At 37.6% G+C, this 22464-nt stretch overlaps 1 protein-coding gene across 3 annotated transcripts in view; it reads left to right on the top strand.

Annotated features, from left to right (window-relative positions):
* Map3k2 (mitogen-activated protein kinase kinase kinase 2) overlaps window positions 1-22464 on the top strand; it is a 72633-nt gene that overhangs the window by 22606 nt on the left and 27563 nt on the right. For 2 of the 3 annotated variants that reach the window (XM_069989450.1, XM_069989451.1), the window contains 6 exons: window positions 6617-6685; window positions 8102-8220; window positions 10195-10235; window positions 12128-12227; window positions 20521-20634; window positions 21405-21492. In XM_069989450.1, the coding sequence (XP_069845551.1) occupies window positions 6679-6685; window positions 8102-8220; window positions 10195-10235; window positions 12128-12227; window positions 20521-20634; window positions 21405-21492 (469 nt within the window). In that variant the 5' untranslated portion in view covers window positions 6617-6678. Of the gene's footprint in view, window positions 1-6306; window positions 6686-8101; window positions 8221-10194; window positions 10236-12127; window positions 12228-20520; window positions 20635-21404; window positions 21493-22464 lie in introns of those variants that run through there. The other variant, XM_069989452.1, reaches the window with a different exon arrangement.

Raw genomic sequence — 22464 nt, 5'->3', positions numbered from 1 at the left:
TTTATATATTGTATATAATATATTGTATCACAGTTTTAAGGTTTTTTTGGGGGGTGTTTTGTGTTTTGGTTTTTTTTTTTTGGTCGGTTGTGGGGCTTGAACTCTGGGCCTAGGCACTGTCCCTTAGCTCTTCAGCTCAAGGCTAGCACTCTATCACTTGAGCCACAGCACCACTTCCGGTTTTCTGGGGGTTTATTGGAGATAAGAGTTTCACAGCTTTTCTTGCCTGGGCTGGCTTTGAACCACAATCTCAGCCTTCTGAGAAGCTAGGATTACAGGTGTGAGCCATTGGTGCCCGGCAGTTTATGTTTAATTTTTTTCAGGTGTTATGTGTAGGAGTGGGAACAGTACTTATGGTTCTTGTTTCTCCACATTTTCACTTACTATTTTTATCTTACTGGGTATGAAATGCATCATTGTGGTTTTGCTTTACATTTTATTAATGACAGATAATGTTGAGCTTCTTCTGCAGTACTTGTCATTTGTATATCTTTTTTTGGAGAACTGTGTTTGAAATCCTTCACTCATTTTCTTGGTTGGGTTGTTGCATTGTTGCATTATAATATTTATTTGTTCTGGGAGCTAGACTCTTAATCAGACTCTTAATTTGTAAATATTTTCTCTTGTAAGAGTTGCCTTGGTTTGCTTACTATTTTGACAATGTCCGTTGATGCATAACATTTTTGTGTTTTGATGAAATCTACTGTTTTCTTCTATTGCCTATTCTTACGGTGTCATATTTAAGAATCTCTGTGCTAGAGACATGGCTTGGGTAGAGAATCTACTACTAAGTGCAAAGCTCCAAGCTCCAACTCCAATGCCACAAAACAAACAAAAAATTACTGGCTAATGGCTAAAATCATTAAGCTACACATCTCTATTCCCTTGTAGAGTTTTTATTGAATTGGCAAATAAATTTAGGTCTTTGTTCTGTTTGAATTAACTGTTGTGTGTTATAATGTGAGATAGGGATCTAACTTCTTGCTTTGGTATGTGGATGTCTTGACACTTTTGTCAGTTGATTGTAGATGTTTGAATTTATTTCTTGACTATTGAGTTATATTCCATTGGGCTTTATCCTTATGGCAGATTGGCACCATTTTGATTACTATAACATAGTAGTAAATTTTGAAGTTAGGAAGTGAGAATCCTCCAATTTTCTTGGCAATCAATGGTCTAATTGTAGTTCCATATCAGTTTGAGGACTTAGCTTTTCCATTTCTATAAAGAGGAGCCATTGGAATTTTACTAGAGATTGTACTGAATCTGTAGATCATTGTGGGAATATTGCTATCTTAAAGAAAACTTCCCAGCCAATGGCTCATGCCTCTAATCCTAGCTACTCAGGGAGGCTGATATCTAAAGATTGCAGTTTGAAGCCAGCCTGAACATAAAAGTCTATGAGATTCTTATCTCCAGTTAATTACCAAAAAACTGAAATGGCATTGTGGCTGAAGCTAGATTTGAGTGAAAAAGCTCAGGAACAGTGCCCAGATCCTGAGTTCAAGCCCCATGACCTACAATAAAAAATTGCTTCCTGGCTGGGAAGGTGGCTCAGTGGTAGAGCGCTTGCCTTGCATGCATGAGGCCCTGGGTTCGATTCCTCAGTACTACATAAGCAAAAAGAAAAAAGCCGGAAGTGGTGCTGTGGCTCAAGAGAGGTAGAGCTCTAGCCTTGAGCTGAAGAGCTGAAGGACAGCGCCCAGTTCTAGAGTTCAGGTCCCACGACTGGACCCCCCCCCCCAAAAAAAAAATTTGCTTCCTGCCAGGCCAGTGGCTCACGCCTGTAATCCTAGCTACTCAGGAGGCTGAGATCTGAGGATTACGGTTCAAAGCCAGCTCAGGCAGAAAAGTCCTGGAGACTCTTACCTCCAATAAACCACCAGAAAACTGGAAGTGGCACTGTGATTCAAGTAGTAGAGTGCAAGCCTTGAGCTGAAGAGTTGAGGGACAGCACCCAGACCCAGAGTTCAAGCCCCACAACCACAACAAAAAAAGAAAAAAAAAATCCCACCCACGAACGTAGAACATCTTTCTGTAAATTTAGGTCTACTTTAATTTTCTTCAACAATGTTTTGCAGTTTTCAGGATACAAATTTGTTATTTAAATATATTTCTAAATACTAAATCTCTTTGATCTTACTGTATATGATAGTGATTTCTTTTCTTTCTTTCTTTTCTTTTCTTTTCTTTTTTTTGTCGGTTATGGGGCTTGAACTCTGGGCCTGGGCGCTGTCCCTCAGCTCTTCAGCTCAAGGCAGGCGCTCTACAATTTGAGCTACAGCGCCACTTCCGGTTTTCTAGTGGTTTTATTGGAGATAGGAGTCTCATGGTCTTTCCTGCCTGGGCTGGCTTTGAACCGTGATCCTCAGATCTCAGCCTCCTGAGTAGCTAGGATTACAGGTGTGAGCCATCGGCGCCCAGCTGATAGTGATTTCTTAATTTCATTCCAGAATGTGTATGGTTAATGTATAGAATACAACTAATTTAAAAATAAATAATAACCAAAATGGGGGATGGGTGAGTGATGGAAGAGATGACTTTGATCAAGATGCACTGACAGATAAATGGACATACTAAATTGTAACTTTCTTGTATAATCACTTGAAGATTAAAAAATAAAAGCAAAACAAGAGATACAGCTAATGTTTGAACACTGATGTTGAATTCTGTTATTCCTCTGAATTTACTTGTATTAGTAGTATTAAAATGAATTTCATAGGTTTTTCTGTATACAGCATTATATCACTTGCAAACAGGTATAGTTTCTTTAATTTTGACTTAGATTCTGACTAAAACTTTCAGTACAATACTTATTACATACAGGTAGTTAGAACAGATAGCCTTTAGTAATTGTGATCTTGGAGGGAGTAAATCTTATCTAGTATTTCACCATTATCTATGATGTTACTTGAGGATTTTTTTATTGATAACATTTATTAACTTGAAGAATAGTTCCTTCTATTTGTTATGCTTTGATTGTTAAAGGAGTTCTGTGCATTTTCTGTTGAAACAGTTTTTTAAAAATTGTCTTTTTTTTTCTATTAATGTGGTTAGTTACATTGTGTGTGTGTGTTACTAGAGTTAGAACTCAGGGTCTCATGTTTGCTAGGCAGGTGTTTTACCACTTGAGTCACATCCCCAACTTCTTTGCTTTATTTTGATTTTCATTTTCATTCCTTTGTACTGCCTGCAATCTTCCTACTTCCTACCTCTTTCCCCCTAGTAGCCAGGATTACAGGCCCAGTTCTCTTACATCCTTTCCTTTCCTTTCCTTTCCTTTCCTTTCCTTTCCTTTCCTTTCCTTTCCTTTCCTTTCCTTTCCTTTCCTTTCCTTTCCTTTCCTTTCCTTTCCTTTCCTTTCCTTTCCTTTCCTTTCCTTTCCTTTCCTTTCCTTTCCTTTCCTTTCCTCTTTCCTTTCCTCTTTCCTTTCCTCTTTCCTTTCCTCTTTCCTTTCCTCTTTCCTTTCCTTTCCTCTTTCCTTTCCTCTTTCCTTTCCTCTTTCCTTTCCTCTTTCCTTTCCTCTTTCCTTTCCTCTTTCCTTTCCTCTTTCCTTTCCTCTTTCCTTTCCTCTTTCCTTTCCTCTTTCCTTTCCTCTTTCCTTTCCTCTTTCCTTTCCTCTTTCCTTTCCTCTTTCCTTTCCTCTTTCCTTTCCTCTTTCCTTTCCTCTTTCCTTTCCTCTTTCCTTTCCTCTTTCCTTTCCTCTTTCCTTTCCTCTTTCCTCTCCTCTTTCCTCTCCTCTTTCCTCTCCTCTTTCCTCTCCTCTTTCCTCTCCTCTTTCCTCTCCTCTTTCCTCTCCTCTTTCTTTCCTCTCCTCTTTCTTTCCTCTCCTCTTTCTTTCCTCTCCTCTTTCTTTCCTCTCCTCTTTCTTTCCTCTCCTCTTTCTTTCCTCTCCTCTTTCTTTCCTCTCCTCTTTCCTCTCCTCTTTCCTCTCCTCTTTCCTCTCCTCTTTCCTCTCCTCTTTCCTCTCCTCTTTCCTCTCCTCTTTCCTCTCCTCTTTCCTCTCCTCTTTCCTCTCCTCTTTCCTCTCCTCTTTCCTCCTTTCCTCTCCTCTTTCCTCTCCTCTTTCCTCTCCGTCCCGTCCCGTCCCGTCCCGTCCCGTCCCGTCCCGTCCCGTCCCGTCCCGTCCCGTCCCGTCATGGGGCCTGAACTCTGGGCCTGGTCGCTGTCCCTCCACTCTTCATCTCACGGCTAGTGCTCTACCACTTGAGCCCCACAGCACCACATCTGTCTTTTTCTGCTTAATGTAGTGCTGAGGAATCGAACCCAGGGCCTCATACATGTAAGGCAAGCACTGAGCCACCTTCCCAGGCCCTCTTACATGTTTTCTTAACATAGATATTTATAGTTATAAATCTCATCTCTACTTTAGATGCATACAGTAAACTTCAGTTTGCTTTCATTTTTATTTATCTTGAAGTATTTTCTGATTTCCCTACGACTTCTTTTAACACTGTTATTTTTGACTGTGGTTTAGCTTTACATATTTTTGAATTCTCCAGTTTTCCTACTGTTACTAGTTTCTAATTTTACTGCATAGTGCAGTGAACCTGTAACTGTTATCAGTTAACTGATAACCTGAAGGAACATCCTTCAGGTGATTTTAGCCCATTTATTGAGATTTTATTGTCTAGCCTAGCACATGCTCTGTCCCAGAAATTTTTCTACATGCATTTGTACAAAATGTGTGTTCTGCTGTTTGGAGGATGTTGTATAATAATATTCATTAAGTGCAGTAACTTTTATCCATTTATTTATTTTTGAGGCATTATCACTGTGTAGCTCAGTTTGACTGAACTGAGTAAGCTCACCTTGAACTTTGCAGTTCTTCTGCCTCAGCTTCTTAAAAGTATTGGGATTATAGCATGGTACTTGGCTCCATACCTGACTTAAAGCTAATAGTTTATCATGTTGTTCAAATATTGTGTTTGCTCATTGATTTTGTGTATTATTTTATCCATTATTGAAAATACAACATTGAAACTGCAACATGATTCCTTCTTAAGTTCTATCTTTTATGCTTTATTTTTGTTTTGTTTTTCTTTTTGTCAGTTGTGGGGCTTGAACTCTGGGCTTGGGTGCTGTTCCTGCACTCTTCATCTCAAGATGAGCGCTCTACAGCTTGAGCCACTGTGCCATTTCGGTTTTCTAGTGGTTTATTGGATATAAGAGTCTCATGGATTTTCCTGCCCCGGCTGGCTTTGAACCATGATTCTCAGATCTCAGCCTCCTGAGTAGCTAGGATTACAGGCAAGAGCCACTGGCACCTGGCTGCTTTCTGTGTTTTTAGACTGTTAATTTGGTGCATATATGTTTATAATTGTTATATATTTTTGATAACTACCATTTTTCATTATAAAATGCCTATTGTCACTAATAATTTTTATATCATAACCTATGGAATGTAATACTAGCCAGGCCTCTTGTCTTCTTTTGGCAACTGTTGGCATGTTTGTATCAGTGTGTCCTTTTCTACCCTTTTACTTACAATCTATTTTATCTTTGAATCTAAATGTGTATCTTTAAATAGCAAATAGTTGAACCATATTATTTTTAATCTGAGTAATCTCTGCCTTTTAATTAGTTTGTTTATCCCATTTATATTACATACAATTGCCCATAAGGTAAATTTGCATCTGCATTTTCCATGTATGCTATATCTTGTTTCTTGATTTCTCTTACTACCTTTTTGCTAAATAGACATTTTCTAGTATTTTAATTTTCTTGTCATCTTTGTTATATTTTTTTCTTTTTCTTCTTTTTTCTTTTGCTTGTTCTGGGGCTTCAACTCTGGGTCTGGGTGCTGTCCCTGAGCTCCTTTTGCTCAAGGCTAACACTCTACTACTTGAGCCATAGTGCCACTTCCACCTTTTTCTGTGATTACTTGGAGATAAGAATCTCATGTATTTTCCTGCCTGGGCTGGCTTTGAACAGCAATCCTCAGATCTCAGCCTCCTTAGTAGTTAGGATTCCAGGAATGAGCCACCAGCACCCGACTTGTTTGTTGTATTTTCTAAAATTTACTTTTTACTTATTTAGTGGTTGGCCTGAGTAGTACAATTAAGAATGTTAAAACTCATAAACTGTAGTTTGGATTAATAGTAACAGTATATAAATTCTAATAATGTCTATAACAATAGTACAATTAATATCTGTTGTACTATTATTGCTATACAAATTTTTATTACATATTGTATGCCCAGTAACAGTTAAAAATTATCTTAGTTTTCTTAGTATATTAAGTTGTTTTTTCTACTTACATAGAAAAGGATTAACATAATGGGTTAGACTGCTTATTCTTAAAAAGGCCTGCTTACAAAGTTAGCCTTTGAGTAGTACTTGAGAAATTAGTTTTAAGAGAGTTGACTAATAATGGCTTTAGTGTGCCTAAACTGTTTTTACAAACACTGACCTATGCAGAACATCTGCTTTTCTTCTGTGAGTCTGGAATTTTGGTATGTTAAGTAAAATATATGTGTTCCCCTCCCCCCTCCCCCCAAATGGGTAAAGTGTTTATGGTGTACACATCTCTCATTCATGTTACTTACATTAGTTTTTATTTTTGTGGCTGTCTGTCCTAGTTCTTACTATCGTATTTGTCTTTCTATCTTCCAAGGTAATAAAGAATGCTGATGGAAGAACAGTTATTCTAATTTCCACATTGTCAAGCTGGTTGCCATGATGGGTGAGTTCAAACTAAAGGCACTTTCCAGTAATAATTAAAGGATAAGATAAGGGAAGAAATTGTTATTATGTGCTATGATAAACTGTTCCATGAAGAAAATTTGTGATATAGCAAACTTATGCAATATTAGTTATTTATTTACTAAGTAGATTTTCAATTAAAACACTTTTAATGGGCTGGGAAGGTGGCTCAGTGGTAGAGCTCTTGCCTTGCATGCCTAAGGCCCTGGGTTCGATTCCTCAGCACCACATAAGCAAAAAGAAAAAAGCCGGAAGTGGCGCTGTGGCTCAAGTGGTAGAGCGCTAGCCTTGAGCTGAAGAGCTGAGGGACAGCGCCCAAGCCCAGAGTTCAGGCCCTATGACCGGCAAAAATAAAAAAAAAAATTAAAAAAAAATAAAAAAAAAACACTTTTAATGTGAATTGTTGCAGTTTTGGAAATGAGCATATTCTTCGGGACACAAAAGGAATATTCAGAACCCAGATGTACTATGATTTGCTTAGCACCTGATGGCCAGAAAGAAATAAATCATATTTTATAGCTGAGTACTATAACATATCATTGATGTTTAGGGACAATATAGTTGACAACTCAAGACAATCTTGTAGTATTATACATTTAATTTTAAGGGAGACTAACATATAGAAATGGACTTGTGTACACAATGTATATCTTTGTTTGCTTTCTGTTTGGTTAGCTGCCACCTTTTCTCCTTCATGTTGAGGGTTTCATCCTGTGAAAGGGATTAGGCAGGGAGATATTAGAAAGAAATGGAGCCTATGGCCTATTTAATTCTGGTTTGGGGAAATGGACTGAATAAACTGCTAAGCAGTTAAACTTAGATTGGGTCTATCCTTTTGGCTTACATTTATTTGCAAAAATTTGTCTTTGTCACATTTTCTCTACTACTCGCTTAAGAAAATAAATGCAATTACTACCACATACATAACATTGTGGGCTAAAGAGCTTAACTTGGCTTTTGTTCTTTAATGTAATTATGGGCAAATATACTTTTAGTGTATGGGTATACTTGGTAAATATGTAAGTTGTTTATCATGATATTTTTTGGTTCAGATTTTCCAGTCTAATCACTTACACAAATTACACTTCTACTTCCAAATTGGACATGCATTTACCGAACTCCTATCCACTTGTCATTTTTATTGCTTTTGCTTGAACTCAGAGCTATATACTAATCAAATTGATTTTTATTATTTTCTAATAATGCTTTACAGTAAGCAACAAAGCACAAAAGAGTCATTGCTTAAAAATATATAGAAGGCTAAGTGCTAGTGGCTTATGCCTATAATCCTAGCTGAGGATCATGGTTCAAAGCCATTATAAATTTTATTTGGTATATATGATAAGTATATGTTGAATTTACAGTTCTGTATTGTGTTCTTTTAAAAAATATCTAGATGATCAGCAAGCCTTGAACTCAATCATGCAAGATTTGGCTGTCCTTCATAAGGCCAGTCGACCAGCATTATCCTTACAGGAAAGTAGAAAAACAAAATCTTCATCACCAAAAAAGCAGGTATATATTTCAAGAATATTTTAACAAGTACATGTAGTTGGTCTGTGAATTATTTTTCTTTAACCTGATTTTATAAAAAATTTTTTTTGTCAGACCTGGGGCTTGAACTCAAGACCTGGGCACCGTTCCTGAGCTTCTTTTGCTCAAGGCTAGCACTCAAACACTTGATCTACAGCACCACTTTCAGGCTTTTCTGTATATGTGGTACTGAGGAACCCACGGCTTGATTCATGCTAGACAAGCACTCTACCACTAAGTCACATACATTCCCAACCCCTCTTACAGATTTTTTTAATGTGTTTAGATTTTATAGTTTGAACCAAATTTTCTATTTTATACATTTTTCTGCACTAGTATACACTTTTTGAAATGTTAGAATTTTATTGAATATTGTAACTGCTCACTAATATTTGTATTTTATCTATTTAAACATTTAAGCAATTTGTTTTTTTTCTTCTTTTCTAAATGAGTCTGTTCTGGATATTTATAAACGATTTTAAATTATTTTAATTTCCAAAGTTCCAGTTACCTATAGCTGGCCAAAGTCTGAAAATAACAAATGGAAAATTCTAGAAATGAGGGGCTGGGAAGGTGGCTCGGTGGTAGAGCGCTTGCCTTGCATGCCTGAGGCCCTGGGTTCGATTCCTCAGCACTACATCAGCAAAAAGAAAAAAGCCGGAAGTGGCGCTGTGGCTCAAGTGGTAGAGCGCTAGCCTTGAGCTGAAGAGCTGAGGGACAGTGCCCAGGCTCAGAGTTCAGGCCCACGACCGGACCCCCCCGCCAAAAAAAAAATTCTAGAAATGAACCATTTAAAAATTTTTACATTTCCTGGGCTGGGAAGGTGGCTCAGTGGTAACAGTGCTTGCCTTGCATTCATAAGGCCCTGGGTTCAATTCCTCAGTACCACATAAGTAGAAAAAGCTGGAAGTGGCACTGTGGCTCAAGTGGTAGAGCGTTAGCCTTGAGCTGAAGAGCTGAGGGACAGTGCCCAGGCTCAGAGTTCAGGCCCACGACCGGACCCCCCCCCCCAAAAAAAAAATTCTAGAAATGAACCATTTAAAAATTTTTACATTTCCTGGGCTGGGAAGGTGGCTCAGTGGTAACAGTGATTGCCTTGCATTCATAAGGCCCTGGGTTCAATTCCTCAGTACCACATAAGTAGAAAAAGCTGGAAGTGACTCTGTGGCTCAAGTGGTAGAGCGCTAGCCTTGAGCTGAAGAGCTGAGGGACAGTGCCCAGGCCTAGAGTCTAAGCCCCATGACCAACAAAAAAAAAATTTTTTTTTTTTTTACATTTCCTGACATTTTTAATACTGGGATAAAATTTCACACTCTCCTGGTTTTTACTGCTATCCTCTTGAAGTATATTCCTTTGTCCATTGTATATACTGTCCATTGTATTTGTCCAAACTGCTATATATATGCTACACACCATTATAGAAATTGGGGATCCATTTTAGATTAACTAATATGATATTATAGTACTTGTTTTCAACTAATCCATAATAATAATGCACATAATAGTGGCCCCAACAGCATAAGAGTATTGATGCTGGCAATTGAATTATACAAAAAATTAGTTTTAAAGTGCTTTCTTAGAGCAGAGTAGAAAGTTTTCAAGTTGACAGGAAGAAAGGGAAGAAAGATCATTTTGATCTTGAAATACTCCCTCTACACATAAAGGAAGACTACTGTGTTGAATGCAATATTCCATTATGCAAGGTCAGCAAATATGTACCTGTGATGTGTCCTCACTGATAGATTTTGTGCTTTTTTCCCATTGAGCCTGACTTTGCAACATAATTCTCAACCCAGCTTTTTGGCAGACAATATAAATTGATAGAAGCTGGCACTGAAAATAAACCTCCCTTTCCTTTCTGCTGTATATTAAATAAATGGGTAAGGAAAAATATGGTTTAGAACTTTCAAATATATAACTGAATGATTGTGTAACTGATTTGTCATTTCATTACAGAATGATGTCCGAGTCAAATTTGAACATAGAGGAGAAAAAAGGTAATCAAAGAAATATTACCTATCCATTAAGTTATTTAGTACAGGTTGCTCAAAGTTCTCTCCAGATTTGAATAAGGTTTCATGGCTTTTATAGAATGGAACAGTCCTTCTGTAAAGTGTGACATGGTTAGATGTTAGATAACAATGTGTCACAATTTGGGCTAATCATTAGAAATTATTGATGTTTTTACTTTGCAATATTAAGAATTCATAAGGTCAGTGCTTAATGCACTCTTTAAATTTTACCATTTACTTATATCTTACTCAATGGATTCTTTCTTTCTTTTTTTTGGGGGGGGGTCCTGGTTGTGGGGCTTGAACTCTGGGCCTGGGCACTGTCCCTCAGCTCTTCAGCTCAAGGCTAGTGCTCTACCACTTGAGCCACAACGCCACTTCCAGCTTTTTTTCTTTTTGCTTATGTGGTGCTGAGGAATCGAACCCAGGGCTTCATGCATGCAAGGCAAGTGCTCTACCACTGAGCCACCTTCCCAGCCCTCAATGGATTATTTCTTACAATTATTAGACACTGAATTTATGTATATTGACTTAGTGTTTATAGTTTTGATTACTCTCAAGACTCATTAATGATATGATGTGTTTTGATAGTAATGTTGAGGAAAGTGAGTTGGAATGGTACCTGCAAATTATTTAGTGGAGATGCTAACCTGGCCTTACCCTTGGGGATCTCTATCCTAGTGCAGGAGTGGTGATGCTGGGTGATGGTGATAGTGCTAGTTGATACAAAGTAGCTAACAAAACCTAATAGGAAGATGGAATTTAATTTTAATTTCTTATATATGGTATAATAACAATTTAGTCTTAAGGACTTAAAATTGCATACAAGTCATATAACTTGAAGAGGTATTGAATAAAATGGAATATAATAAGCATACCATAGAACTGTTGTCTGCTCCACTTCCCTATTTGAGATTCTTCATGGATATTTTCCCAATCTTTTTTTTTTTTTTTTTTTTTTTTGGTCAGTCATCGGGCCTGAACTCTGGGCGTAGGTACTGTCTCTCAACTCTTCAGCTAAGGCTAGCACTCTACCACTTGAGCCACAGCACCACTTATTCGACTTTTTGTACTTATGTGTTACTGAGGAATTGAACCCAGGGCCTTATACATGCAAGACAAGCACTTTACCACTGAGCCATCATCCCAGCCTGTTTTTCCCAGTTTTTTAGTTACTTAGCCCTGTTTATTGAGTACTTATTACATGTTAGGTCCTGGGACATAAAGTGAATAAAGTACATGAGAGCTCTCCTATGTGCAGCTTGGAGTCTACATGGTACTTTCTCTCCCAAATTATTGTATGCTGTTTGAGCCAGTCAAGGCAAATCCTTTGGGATATAGGAAGAAAATATTTTAATTTGAGCCAGTCAAGGCAAATCCTTTGGGATATAGGAAGAAAATATTTTAATTTCATTTTAATTTCTGTAAGCTATATTAAAATGTTTTTACATAATCTGTGGGCTAAAAGAAATGTTGAATTGGTAAGGATACAGACAACAAAATTTGAGAAATCCCAAAGAACAGCTTCATTATTATTTTTAACAGTTTCATTGCATTCTTATTATGCAAGAGTCACATAGTTACATTTAATCATTTTCCTCAGTGGATGTTTTACATTGGCCTTTAATATTTATATGACACTTCTATTGCAAAGTAGAAACTGTAGAAAGTCTTGACATTTCTTTAATTTTAATTTGAATAGAACTGGAGGGATTTTGAACTTTGGGTTGAAATTTGGTCATGATCCTTATAAGCTCTGGAAAAAATCCTAAACTTTGCACAGTTTTTATTTTATTTTGTGTGTAATAAAATATGAATGTTGGTAGTATATTGTTTATGCCTAAAGATTAAAATATTTAAAAATTCTGTCTATAAAGAATCCTTCAGTTCCCCAGACCAGTTAAGCTAGAAGATCTGAGGTCTAAGGCTAAAATTGCATTTGGACAGTCCATGGATCTACATTATACCAACAATGAGGTAAACACATGTATTTTAACTTAGAGTGCTCCTTATTTGACCAACTAGTGTGTTCATGTAAGAGATTGTTTTAAGAATGTTGTTATTTAGTGATTAGTAAAAATATATATTGAGTTAAATGAATAAAACATCACAGGTAAATTTGTAAATTTTACTTGGTTAATATGAATTTTTTCCATTGTATAAAATAATTTAGAAGATGTTACTGTGTAAATAACTGAATAAGAATTTATGCTGGGGCTGGGAATATGGCTTAGTGGTAGAGTGCTTGCCTAGCATGCATGAAGTCCTGGGTTTGATTCCTCAGTACCACATACCCAGAAAAAGCCAGACGTGGCACTGTGGCTCAGGTGATAGAATGCTAGCCTTGAACAAAAGAAGCTCAAGGACAGTGCCAGCCCCTGAGTTTAAGCCCCAGGACTGGCAAAAAAAGAAATAATAATAATTTATGCTGGGAGAATTCTGTGTATTACCTAAACGTTAGCTACTTGGATGTTTAATTTATTGTTGAACTGCCTTTTCCTCTGATATTATATCGGTCACATTCAGTAGAGTTTTGATAATGAGACAGTTTAATTAAAACTAAAGGATTATTTTTAGTGTTGGATTGGACATAATTGGTTGATAAACTTTGGGGGTGAGTACACAGGGCTTGCTCTGGCACAGAAGAGCTCTGTGCTCTCAGGAATTACCTTTGTAATCTCTAAAGTTAGGCTTGGACTTGGTAGTCTCTGAGGTTTCTTACAGTTGTTCAGATCTTATGATTGGTAGGAACATTTCATGAGGTAATTGGTTGTTGCTTTTTTATCTTCAGAAAATCTTAAGTAAGCTTTTCGAGCTTAATATTATGGTTTATGAATTACAGCTTCTCAGGGAGTAGGCATTGAAGAAGTTAATAAATGAGTTTTTTAGATGTATGAAGTCCTTTGAAGGAAATTCATAAAGTATTAGAATAATGAATAAGGCAAAAGGCAATAGGGTCCTGTTTGTAGTACTGAAAAGTAGCTGAAGTGGTGCTATGTGTACTGAGACTTTAGAATGAAAAGCCAACCTTATAAGGAGTTTCAGACAAAGAATACTGGAGTAGAAAGCATCTTGAGGGCAGCCCACAACAGAGGAAAAGATGATACCAGTTACACAGAGTGACACTTGTGAACAACTTGGGGAAACTTCACATAAGAAATGTGTGAAAGTGTTTGAAATTAGAGAAGAAATTAAAAAGTTCCTACAAGTCAATGAAAGTGAAGACACATCACAAAGAAACTTGTGGGACACAGCGAAAGCAGTTGTGAGGGGCAAATTTATCGCTCTCAGTGCCCACATCAAGAAAATAGAGACGGACCAAGTAAATAATCTCATGTTGCAATTAAAACAGCTAGAAAAACATGAAAACATGGAACCTAAAGTTACTAGACGGAGCCAGATAATCAAATTGAGTGGAAATTAATGAGATAGAGAATAGGAAATTTATAAATAAAATTAATAAAAAGCTAGTTCTTTGAAAAATAAATAAAATGGATAGACCTTTGACAAGAATAATTAAAAAAAGGAAGATCAGGGATGCCACAGGAAAAATCACAACAAATAAAGATATCCAAACAATTATACAGAACTATTTTCAAAAGTTATACTCTCTAAAGAAAGAAAACCGAGCAGAAATGGATGCATTTTTAGAGTAATACAAGTTGCCCAAACTGAGCAAAGAAGAAGTAAATCAAATAAGCCAATATCTTACAATGAGATACAGAAAGCAATAAGTCTTCCAACAAGGAAAAGCCCAGGACCAGATGGATTCACAGCAGAATTCTATAATACCGTTAAAGAAGAACTCCTCAATCTCTTCAGAGAAGCAGAGAAGGAGGGAGCTATCCCAAACTCATTCTACGATGCCAATATCACACCCATCCCCAAACCAGGCAAAGACCCAACCAAAAAAGAGAACTACAGACCAATCTCCTTGATGAACACAGATGCAAAGATCCTTAACAAAATTCTAGCTAACAAAATCCAGAAACACATAAAAAAAAATACACTACAACCAGGTAGGCTTCATCCCAGAGATGCAGAGATGGTTTAACGTATGTAAATCAATAAATGTAATCCAACACATCAACAGAGTCAAGGTCAAGAATCACATGATTATGTCCACAGATGCAGAAAAGGCTTTTGATAAAATACAACATTCATTCATGTTAAAAGCTCTGGAGAAAATAGGAATAGAAGGAACATTCCTTATAACAATAAAAGCCATATACGACAGACCAATAGCCAATATTATACTTAATGGGAAAAAACTACAACCAATTCTCCTAAAATCAGGAACAAGGCAAGGATGCCCACTGTCTCCACTTCTCTTCAATATAGTCCTGGAACCCTTAGCCAGGACAATAAGGCAAGAAAAAGACATTAAAGGGATCCGCATAGGGAAAGAAGAAGTTAAACTATCCCTTTTTGCAGATGACATGGTACTATACCTTCATGATCCCAAAAACTCCATCCCCAAACTCTTAGAAATTATCAATCACTTCGGCAAAGTAGCAGTATACAAAATCAACCCACAAAAATCAGTTGCCTTCCTGTACACTGACAGCATACAAGCATAGAGGGAAATAAAGGAAGCAACCCCATTCACAATAACCCCCCGCCCCAAATAAAATATTTAGGATTTAACCTAACCAAAGATGTAAAAGAAGTATTTAACAAAAACTATAAAACTTAAAAAATGGCAATACTGCCAAAATTAATATGCAAATTTAATGCAATTCCTATTAAAATCCCAATGACATACATTTCTGAAATACAGAAAACAGTCCAAAAATTCATATGGAACAACACAAGACCTAGAATAGCCAAAACAATTCTAGGCAAAAAAGACAATATGGGAGGGATTTCGATGCCGGACTTCAAACTCTACTATAGAGCCATAACAAAGACAGCATGGTACTGGCACAAAAACAGACCTGAAGACCAATGGAATAGAGTAGAAGATCCAGAAATAAAACCATATGCCTACAGTCAGCTGATATTTGTCAAAGGAGCCGGAGACATACAGTGGAAGAAACACAGCCTCTTCAACTACTGGTGCTGGGAAAACTGGGAGGGCACATGCAGAAAACTAAAAGTGGACCCCAGCCTATCACCATGCACCAACATTAACTCAAAACAGATTAAAGACCTTAACATCACACCTGAATCTCAGGACAGCGATACTGCAGGACAGAGTAGGAGAGACACTTGAATTTATAGGCACAGGCAGAAACTTCCTGAACAGAGTCTCAGGGTCCTAACAAATTGGAGAGAGACTTTACAAATGGGACTACCTTAAAATAAAAAGGTTTTTTTGTTTTTTTGGGGGGGTCTGGTCATGGGGCCTGAACTCTGGGCCTGGGCGCTGTCCCTCAGCTCTTCAGCTCAAGGCTAGCACTCTACCACTTGAGCCACAGTGCCACTTCTGGCTTTTTTTCTTTTTGCTTATGTGGTGATGAGGAATTGAATCCAGGGCCTCATGCATGCAAGGCAAGTGCTCTACCACTGAGCCACCTTCCCAGCCCCTAAAATAAAAAATTTTTGCACAGCTAAAGCTATAGCAACTAGAAAGACCACCAACTAACTGGGAAAAAAATTTGCCAGCAAAATATCAGACAATGTATATACAGGGAACCTAAGAAACTAATCCCTCCCAAACCTAACAAACCGATTACTAAATGGGCAAGGGAACTAAAGAGAGACTTCTCAGAAGAAGAGATAAAAATGGCAAAGAAACACATGAGGAAATGTTCACCATCCCAGGTTGTGAAGGAAATGCAAATGAGGACAACCCTGAGATACCACCTTACCCCAGTCAGAATGGCCCACATCCTAAAGTCAGCCAACAACAAATGCTGGTGGAGGGGATGCAGAGAAAGAAGAACACTATTACACTGCTGGTGGGAATGTACACTTATACAACCACTTTGGAAACCAGTCTGGAGGGGCCTCAGAAAGCCAAATACAGACCTCCCCTATGACCCAGCCATACTACTAGGCATCTATCCTGAACAACAGGAATCAGGATACAAGGACACATGCACCTCCATGTTTATTGCAGCACTGTTCACAATAGCCAGGATATGGAAATAACCCAGATGTCCCACCACGGATGAATGGACCCAAAGATTGTGGTATCTATACACAATGGAATATTATACAGCCATTAGAAAGGACAAAATAATGGCGTTTGCAGGGAAATGGATGGAGCTAGAAGAAATCGTATTGAGTGAGGTAAGCCAAGAGCAAAGAGACAAACAGTACATGGTCTCCCTGATAAGTGGATGTTAAATTTAAAATGTAAGGTGGTACGACAAAATTAACCAGACTTAAGAAGCAAAGGACCCCACTCATCTGGTCAAATCACTACTAAATAACCTCATGCTACTGATCACATATATGGTATAATGTACACACCGGAGGGAAATCAGGAGAAGGACACAGAACTAGAGGAAATAAGGGAAAAACAGACAACAGCGGATCCATTAGCTGCACTGGACATTGATCAAAATGAACTAAGCAACTCAATGGCAGCGATGGGAGAGAGGGAACAAGTGGGAAAGAGGGAATAGCTGATGCTATGTAAAACAAAAGAAATGTACATATCACCCAATGTGGAAGAAATAACTATGGCAAAGCTCATAGAACTCATAAATGTTATAGACCATGATTGACAATTTGCCCCATAAAAGTTAGAATGTGGGGACTGGGAAGGTGGCTCAATGGTAGAGGGCTTGCCTTGCATGCATGAGGCCCTGGGTTTGATTCCTCACATAAGCAAAAAGAAAAAAGCTGGAAGTGGCTCTGTGGCTCAAGTTTTAGAGCATTAGCCTTGAGCTGAAGAGCTGAGGCACAGCGCCCAGACCCAGAGTTCAGGCCCCACGACCGGACCCCCCCCCCAAAAAAAAAAAAGTTAGAATGTGTTTGTGACTTTAACTAAGCATCACTATTCCAGAATACTGTGAAATTTGAGAAATTATGTAACCACTTAATCACAATAAAGAATTTGAAAAAAACACAGAAATGTGTGAAAGTGCTTTGCAAATTTTAAAGCACTGTACAAATAACATATTTGAAAATATTAGATTTTAATGAGATGCTTTGATAGAGCTTTTTTTATTATTAAGGCAGGATATGACACAGAAAAAATATTAGGGTAAAATTACTTTTAAGATTTCTTCCCACCCCGAGTTCTGTAGAATTTGTGATTTTTGTGAGTAAAACAATTATGATTCACATTACTGCATAGTATTCAACAAACCAGGACCTTAACCAATTCTAATTCATGTTACTACATAGTATTCACCAAACTTGGGCCTTGGATGTTGGTAGTATTAAGGAAAATATTAAGAGTTGTTAGCTTTGTACATTGTGGGCAAGTGAAAACCTCGCTTTACTGTTTATTATTTTGTTCAGGTAAATACTTTTTTCTAGTGTAATATAAATTCCTCTTTTCAAAATGAGCATAATACAATCAGGATTGAAACAACCAGGAAATTGAAGTTGTGATTGATGGGGTTTGTTAATTTAGTTCCTTTTATTGTGTGTGTGTATGTGTGTGTGTGTGTGTGTGTGTGTGTGTTGTGTGTTGTGTGTTGTGTGTGTTTGAGTGAGTGTGTGACGTGGGGGATGGTTCTGGAGGTATCTAAGCAAAGAATCCTAAGCTCTTTCCTGTTTTGGATGAATAGAGCACAAAAATTCTTTTATGAGCTGTTCTCCTATTTCAGTATATAAATTCAGGAAGCTAATTCACTTCTTTCTAATTTTAGTTCTGTTTAATGTGTTGTTACACACAACTTTTGGTTTCCTTTCCACAAAACAATTTATTAACATAAAACCAACTTAATAAGAATAAGCCAAGAGGAAACATTTCATGAATGAGGTTGAAATTAATTCACCACATAAAAAAGTGTTTATTTAGTACAATATAGATAATTTGAAACTGGCTTTCTCTCATTTTAGGTGACCTTAGAATTAGTACAATATAGATAGTTTGAAATTGGCTTTCTTTTATTTTAAGTGACCTTAGGACATGGGAGAGAATTAGAGTTAAGAACAAAATTAGTTACTATGGTTCTTAATTGGTACTGAAATGAACGGAATTTAATTAAGCAGATCAGTAGATCTGGCTCGTTCTATCATACCCAATAGGTAACAATTTAAGTACAGAGTAAAATGTGAGCATAATGTATGATGAAAGTCCTGCTAATTTTGGTTTATATTTGTGCTAAGCAGCCTTTCTTAAGAGTTTTTATTCTTATAAAGAATTCTAAAGAGGCTTTACACTAAATACTTTGAGTGCAGTTTGAGCTCTCACAAGGGCATTACTAAACAAATCAAAGATCTGCTTTTCATTGTGCTCTGCTCCAGGTAGAGGTCCTTGTCCTCAAGGGAGTTATATTCAGAGGACCCCAAGCTGAGTTGGTATTAAGTTGACGTGACTCATATGGTATGCTTGCTAGATATGGTTGGCAAATGTGGGATATGTTTGCTTATTTTCACTCTGTCCTTCTATGGAATGGAGTATGTTTTGATGTTATTGGCAGTTTTTTTAAGCTGTGAAATTGTGTATGTGTGGTGTGAGTTTCTCTGTATGTGTGTATATGAGTATTGAGGTTAAGTATGTGTGTATGTGAGTATTGAGGTTAAACTTGGCCTCATGCTTGTCAGACAGGCATTTTATCACTTGAGCTGCCCCAGGTTCTTAGTTATTTATTTAGTTATTTTTAGTTATTTTTCTACTAGGGTCTCTGTTTTTGTCCAGATCAGTCACCTACTGCAGTCTCCTACCTTTGCCTCTTACAAGCTGGGAACACAGGCATAAACCTCCATACTCAGCTTATTTGTTGAGATGGGGTCTTGTTAGCTTTTTCCTGATGTCCATCTCCAGTAGTTGTTAGAATTATAGGTGTGAGCCACAATATCTTGCTTAATGTCATGCTTAAGAATGATTTTTTTTAAAAAATTGTGCCACTATTGGACCTTGAATTCTGCCTACGTGCTGTCTCTTTTTTGCTCAAAACTGCTGCCCTTCTACTTGAGCCACACCTACACTTACAGCTTTATAGTTGTTAATTGGAGATAAGAGTCTCATGGACTTTCCTACTGCCCAGTCTGCTTCAAACTTGATCCTCAAATCTTAGCTTCTTGAGTAGCTTCTGAAGTTGAATGAATCGCTTTTTCATAGACCTGTAGACTTGTTAGGTACTTTTGTCCCCTACCCACGGGTATTATGGTATTTGTCCCCTGTCCGTTTCAGGGATAATACAGTATCCACTCGAGATGTTCTCCATTTCATTTGTAAGATGAAATCTTATATGCTTAATGCATGGAAGTTCCACATTCAGTGTTTCCTGTGATGGCTGATCTACTTAGCTCATTTGTTCTAGAGTATAATAGTCAGATCACCAGCACCAGAGAGAAACTGTAGATTATGGGTATGTGGCTATTGGCACCCTTCCATAGCAGCTCAGTTTGTTGTATCCATAAACACCAGTTGAGAATGCAAATCTAGGAAAAAGCTGAGAGTTTATCTATAGAGATACTTTATGTGTATATCCCTTAATGCTGTCTTGGGATGAATATACTATTAATTAAATTTGACAGTATTATAGAAATAGCCACAAAAAATCAATCTTTTTTTTTTCAAAGTGGTTAATAGAAATTTATTTAAAAATTGATGAGGTTTTACAATTTTATATCCCAGGACATGCAGACAGCCAGCTACCTGCAGTGAAAACATACTTTAAGCCACATTTCTTGGTTTGAAGTTCAATTGTTTCAAGTTGAATTGTCCTTAAGAGAAAGCAGAAAATCAATCTTTAAATATCCTTTTTTGGGGGGGTGGGGTCTGGTCATGGGGCCTGAACTCTGGGCCTGGGCGCTGTCCCTCAGCTCTTCAGCTCAAGGCTAGCCTTTTACCACTTGAGCCATAGCTCCACTTCCGGCTTTTTTCTTTTTGCGTATGTGGTGCTGGGGAATCGAACCCAGGGCCTCAGGCATGCAAGGCAAGCGCTCTACCACTGAAGCACCTTCCCAGCCCTAAATATGCTTTTTAGGTACAATGATTCATAAAAAGTTTTAAATATTCATTCTAAGATCAGTAGTGGTTGGATAGGGAGAACAAAATACATATATTTTTCAGACTTTTGTTATCATAAGAAAGAGTGGTATTTTGAGATTTATAATTCCTTAGTAATGGAGATGCGTGTGAAGAACTTGACATGGTGAGATGTCTGCATGTTTTCTTATGTTCCTTTTTGTTTAGTTGGTAATTCCATTAACTACCCAAGATGACTTGGACAAAGCTGTGGAGCTGCTAGATCGCAGTATTCATATGAAGAGCCTCAAGATACTACTTGTAATTAATGGAAGTACACAGGTATGAACTGGAATTTTGCTTTTCAGTAAGGATTATAAGACTTGAAAAAATCCATGTGAACCAGTTATATTTTGTAATCATTGATAGTTTTCAATATGATTAAACATATGCTTACATACTCTTTTTTTTTTTTTTTTAATGGGTTGTGGGGCATAAACTCAGGATCTGGGTTCTCTCCTTGAGCTGTCTGTGCTCAAGGCTAGCACTCTACCACTTGAGCCACAGTTCCAATTCTGGCTTTTTCTGAGTAGTTTATTGGAGATAAGAGCCTCATGGACTTTCCTGCCCAGGCTGGCTTTGAACTGCGATCCTCAGATCTTAGCCTCTTGGGTAGCTAGGATTATAGGTATGAGCCACTGGTGCCTGGCCTTACATACTCTTAATTGCTATAGTTTAATGTTGGTATTCAAAACCAGATAGTCAGAATTACAAATAAGAATACTACATTGTACATGTGAAACTAATAGAAACTCACAACTTGGGGATCATGTTAGGATTAAAATGTCTTGTTTTATTTTGTTTTTTTGGATACACAGTTTCACTGTCTTGCCCAAGCTGTCTTTGAACTCCTGGGTTCAAATGGTCCTCCTGCTCATCCTCCCAAGTGTCTGGAACCATAGGCATGTATTATTGTTCCTGACATAATTAAAATTTTTAAGAGTAGATTTGACAAGGCCCACCAAGAATAAAGAATAGGTAGGTTGTACTGGTGTTAGGATTCTTTTTAAAGCTCTGAAAGGGAAGTACTTATTGTCCTTTTTCTTTTGTAGGCTATAAATTCAGAACCATTGCCATCACTAGAAGATCTGGATAATACAGTACTTGGAGCAGAGAAGAAGAAGCGGCTTTCTCTAATTGGTAAGAAACAGTCTCTGAGTCATGGAGTGGGGAAGGAAACTAGTTTCTCCCCCATCTTTTAACACAGGACAGCACCAAAACATATACCTAATAAACAGCACCCTATTGCTGTACTGTTTATAATTTCTCTTAACCACATTTATTTGATCTTCCTTAGAAAGTAATTTCACTTATCATAGGATTAGCAATCTCCATTTAAGTTTTTTGTTACTCATGGTACTTTATTATTATTTTGTGTGTGTGTGTGTGGGGGGGTCATTGGGCTTGAACTCTGGGCCTGGGCGCTATACTTCAGCTCTTCAGCTCAAGGTGAGTGCTCTACCACGTGAGCTACAGTGCCACTTCCCTCATGGTACTTTAATGATTAACATATCCAAAGAAAACCTTGAAGAGATTTTAATTGTACAATGGAATGCAAGGAAAAAAATTAAAGAAGTAATTCTAGAAATTAGTAGAGCAGGCTCTTGAGTGCCTAAGTCTTTTCAGGGATTTTAGTTATTGCCAAGAATGCTATCAAAATGCTGAGCTGGGAATTTCTAGAGTATGTTTTATTATTACTGTTTTTTTTTTTTTTTTTTTTGCTGGTCCTGGGCCTTGAACCTGTGCCTGGGTGCTGTCCCTGAGCTCCTTTGTTCAGGGCTAGCACTCTACCACTTGGAGCCACAGTGCCACTTCCAGTTTTTCAGTGGTTAATTAAAACATAGGAATCTCATGGACTTTCCTGCCTGGACTGACTTTGAACTACGATCCTTAGATCTCAGCCTCCTACGTAGCTAGGATTATAGGCTTGAGCCACCTGTGCCTGGCTTAGTCTCAAACTCTTGACTCTCCTTCCTCTACCTCTCCAGTGCTGACATTATATCACAGGACCATATGTCTGTGTACACAGAAAACCATTCATTATGATTTTTACCAGGAAAACATCCTTGCAAAGAATGGATTTAGTCTTATGTTTACAGGGAAAACGGTTTC

The sequence above is a fragment of the Dipodomys merriami genome, unplaced genomic scaffold, assembly GCF_024711535.1.
Source record: "Dipodomys merriami isolate MVZ:Mamm:240054 unplaced genomic scaffold, mDipMer1.0.p SCAF_38, whole genome shotgun sequence".
Lineage (NCBI taxonomy): Eukaryota > Metazoa > Chordata > Mammalia > Rodentia > Heteromyidae > Dipodomys > Dipodomys merriami.
Note: the sequence above shows the minus strand (reverse complement) of the source record. Positions and strands in the feature narration are given on the sequence as shown.